Here is a 1,614-nt window from a genome sequence, read left to right as displayed (position 1 = left end):
GAGAGAGAGAGAGAGAGAGCGAGAGAGAGAGAGAGCGAGAGCGAGAGCGAGAGAGAGAGAGAGAGAGCGAGAGCGAGAGCGAGAGAGAGCGAGAGCGAGAGCGAGAGAATAGATAAAAGATAAAAGAAAAGTTTGCGATTAAGGTATTTATTGACGATGAGGGGATAAGATGGGGTCAAATTTCCCTGTCTTTTAATTTAAAAGGAATATAAGGATACGAAAAGGAATAATATAAGGATATAATTGTCAAAGGGAATATAATTTTGAGTTATCGATCGTGAGAGAGAGAGAGAGAGAGAATCGAGTGAAAAATAATTTTATTCACGAGCGATTATTAATTATTATCGAAAGCAAACGACTCGATTCGATCGGGACAAATACGATAAGTTGAAAGCTGGGGCGAGGGCAAGTGTCGACGAAACTATTCCGCAAACAACGCGTGAAATAGCCGAGGCCGAATCGTACGAGTCGACGTGCACAGGGGAGGGCAAACAATATTCGAACGAGTGGACGAGTCTCTGGAGCCTCTTTCCAGGGGCAGGGAGGATCGTCGCGGCTGAAATTGCATTACGTGGAAACGTAAGGGGGAAGGTGGAGGGAAGATGGACGCTAAATTCGTGCCAGCAACATCCTTCAACGACGCGACGAGGTGGGAAAAGAAGAAGTTTCCGTTCTCGTTAATTCGATTCTTCGGATTTTCACCCTTCTTCTTCTTCTTCTTTTCTGTTTCACTTTCTTGCAACGCGTGTCACCGCGTCCTCGAGAAAATAATTAGCTACGAAGTTCTGCGCCATTGGATTTCGCCGAGGTGGACAGTTAACGAATTTTTAGAGAAGGAAAAAGTGTGTAATTTCTGAAAGAAATTTCTTTTAATTAAGAATTTCTTTTGGAAAGAGAAACGAGACTGTCATCGTGCATTGCGAATTTGTGGATCTTGGAAACGATGATTTTTAAGAAAAGTGAGAAAAAATATATTATAATTTTCGAAAGAAATTTGATTCAGAATTCTGGAAATTAAACGTGAGATTCATCGTAAAACCTGTGAACTTTGGATGTGAATTTTGGATCTTGAAAAAAGTGTATAATTTTCAAAAGAAATTTCTTTTTAATTAAGAATTCCGGAAATTAGACGTGAGATCTAACTACTCTACCATTGTGAAACGAAATTAAAGACATTACGGTTGACAAGCAGTGCGTTATATTTATTGTGTCTTTTATCTTTGTTCAAAATATCGAATCGTGAACGTGGAACAAAAAAAAGGTTAGGTTTCGGTGTGAAAGATGGAGCGAGAAAATGTGCGAATTATGCAAACACATAGAGAGGGAAATAAAACGAGACACGAGACGACGAAACGGGAGCATATTAGAGACAAACACAACGATCGAAGACACACACACACAGAGATAGAGGAAACAAACCTTATTGTGAGACTTGAACATACAGGCGGTCCCGGCGAACAGCTGCGTCCAAGGAAACATACAAATTAGTTACTAATTGCGTTTGTTTGATTGCATCAACAGATCCAGACGGATTCAGAAATCCATTTGGATTTAACTAATACAAATCTTTCTAACATTGCGTGCTTTGCGCATTTCGTAAAATAATTCCAAGAA

The 1,614-nt window shown here is 39.9% G+C and overlaps 1 protein-coding gene across 2 annotated transcripts in view; it reads right to left on the bottom strand.

Moving 5' to 3' along the window:
* Positions 1-1,614, bottom strand: part of LOC102679190 — a 106,564-nt gene that overhangs the window by 50,215 nt on the left and 54,735 nt on the right. For both annotated transcript variants that reach the window (XM_031508714.1, XM_031508715.1), the window contains exon 3: positions 1,420-1,461. In XM_031508714.1, coding sequence (XP_031364574.1) covers positions 1,420-1,461 — 42 coding nt within the window. The remainder of the gene's footprint in view (positions 1-1,419; positions 1,462-1,614) is intronic.

The sequence above is a fragment of the Apis dorsata genome, unplaced genomic scaffold (assembly GCF_000469605.1).
Source record: "Apis dorsata unplaced genomic scaffold, Apis dorsata 1.3 scaffold_98, whole genome shotgun sequence".
NCBI lineage: Eukaryota > Metazoa > Arthropoda > Insecta > Hymenoptera > Apidae > Apis > Apis dorsata.
The sequence above is the reverse complement of the archived record's forward strand: the minus strand, read 5'-3'. Positions and strand labels throughout refer to the sequence as shown.